Source organism: Egretta garzetta, unplaced genomic scaffold (genome assembly GCF_000687185.1).
Source record: "Egretta garzetta isolate BGI_Z169 unplaced genomic scaffold, ASM68718v1 scaffold1450, whole genome shotgun sequence".
Classification (NCBI taxonomy): domain Eukaryota; kingdom Metazoa; phylum Chordata; class Aves; order Pelecaniformes; family Ardeidae; genus Egretta; species Egretta garzetta.
In genome coordinates, this window is record NW_009258326.1 from 41,662 (window position 1) to 42,480 (window position 819).

General features: G+C 67.3%; 1 protein-coding gene across 1 annotated transcript in view; it reads right to left on the reverse strand.

Moving 5' to 3' along the window:
- ANO8 (anoctamin 8) overlaps positions 1-819 on the reverse strand; it is a 12,270-nt gene that overhangs the window by 6,531 nt on the left and 4,920 nt on the right. The window contains exons 7-8 of the mRNA XM_009639498.2: positions 302-796; positions 23-214 (exon numbers count right to left, since the gene is read on the reverse strand). Of these exons, the coding sequence (XP_009637793.2) occupies positions 23-214; positions 302-796 (687 nt within the window). The remainder of the gene's footprint in view (positions 1-22; positions 215-301; positions 797-819) is intronic.

The window sequence follows — 819 nt, forward strand, 5'->3', positions numbered from 1 at the left end:
CCCCCGTGCCCCCCCAGCCCACCTGCCACTGCCCGATGCTCTCCACCCGCTGGCCGAAGGGACGCTGGAGCCCCGTGCACAGCTTGAAGGCGTCGCTCCGGATCTCGATGATGTTGTTCACCAGGGCGCACATGGCGGCCAGGGGGAAGGCGGAGGAGAAGAGCACCACATAGCCAAACTGGATGAACATCTCCTGGTAGTCCTGGAAGGTGTCCTGGGGAGGAAGAGGAGGAGGAAGAGGACGTCGCAATGGGCGTACACCTCACCCCACCAGCCCCATGCCCCCCTCGGGGCCACTCACCTCGTACTTCTTCATGCAGCTCTCCACCTCCGCCTGCGTCAGCTGCGTGGAGTAGTCTTCCTCCGGCGGGTCGATCCAGGAGGCCCGGTTGCGCCTCCGCCCTTCCTCCTCACCCTCCTCCTCCTCCCGGCTCTCAGCCGCCCGCCTCCTCCGACCAGCCCGCGAGATCACTGCCGGCTCCACCGCCTTGACCGGGCTGCAGGGGGGACCTTCGGCCTCCTCCTCATCCTCGCACAGCTCGAAGACGGACGCGGGGTCCATGCCCTTCTCCACCATGGTGGGGCTGCCCTCCTCAAGGAAGCTCTCGTCCTCGGGGCCGCCGGGCTCGCCGCCGCGCCGCTCCGCCTTCTCGATGAAGCTCACCTTCTTCAGCTTCAACCCGCAGTCCAGGGCGCTCTCCTCTTCCGAGTCTGACTCACGCCGCTCTTCTTCCTCCTCCTCTTCCTCTGGCACCCCGCAGCCCCCATTCAAACACTTCTTCTCCCCCCGTGACCCCTCAGGGGGGGCTGGGGGGTGGC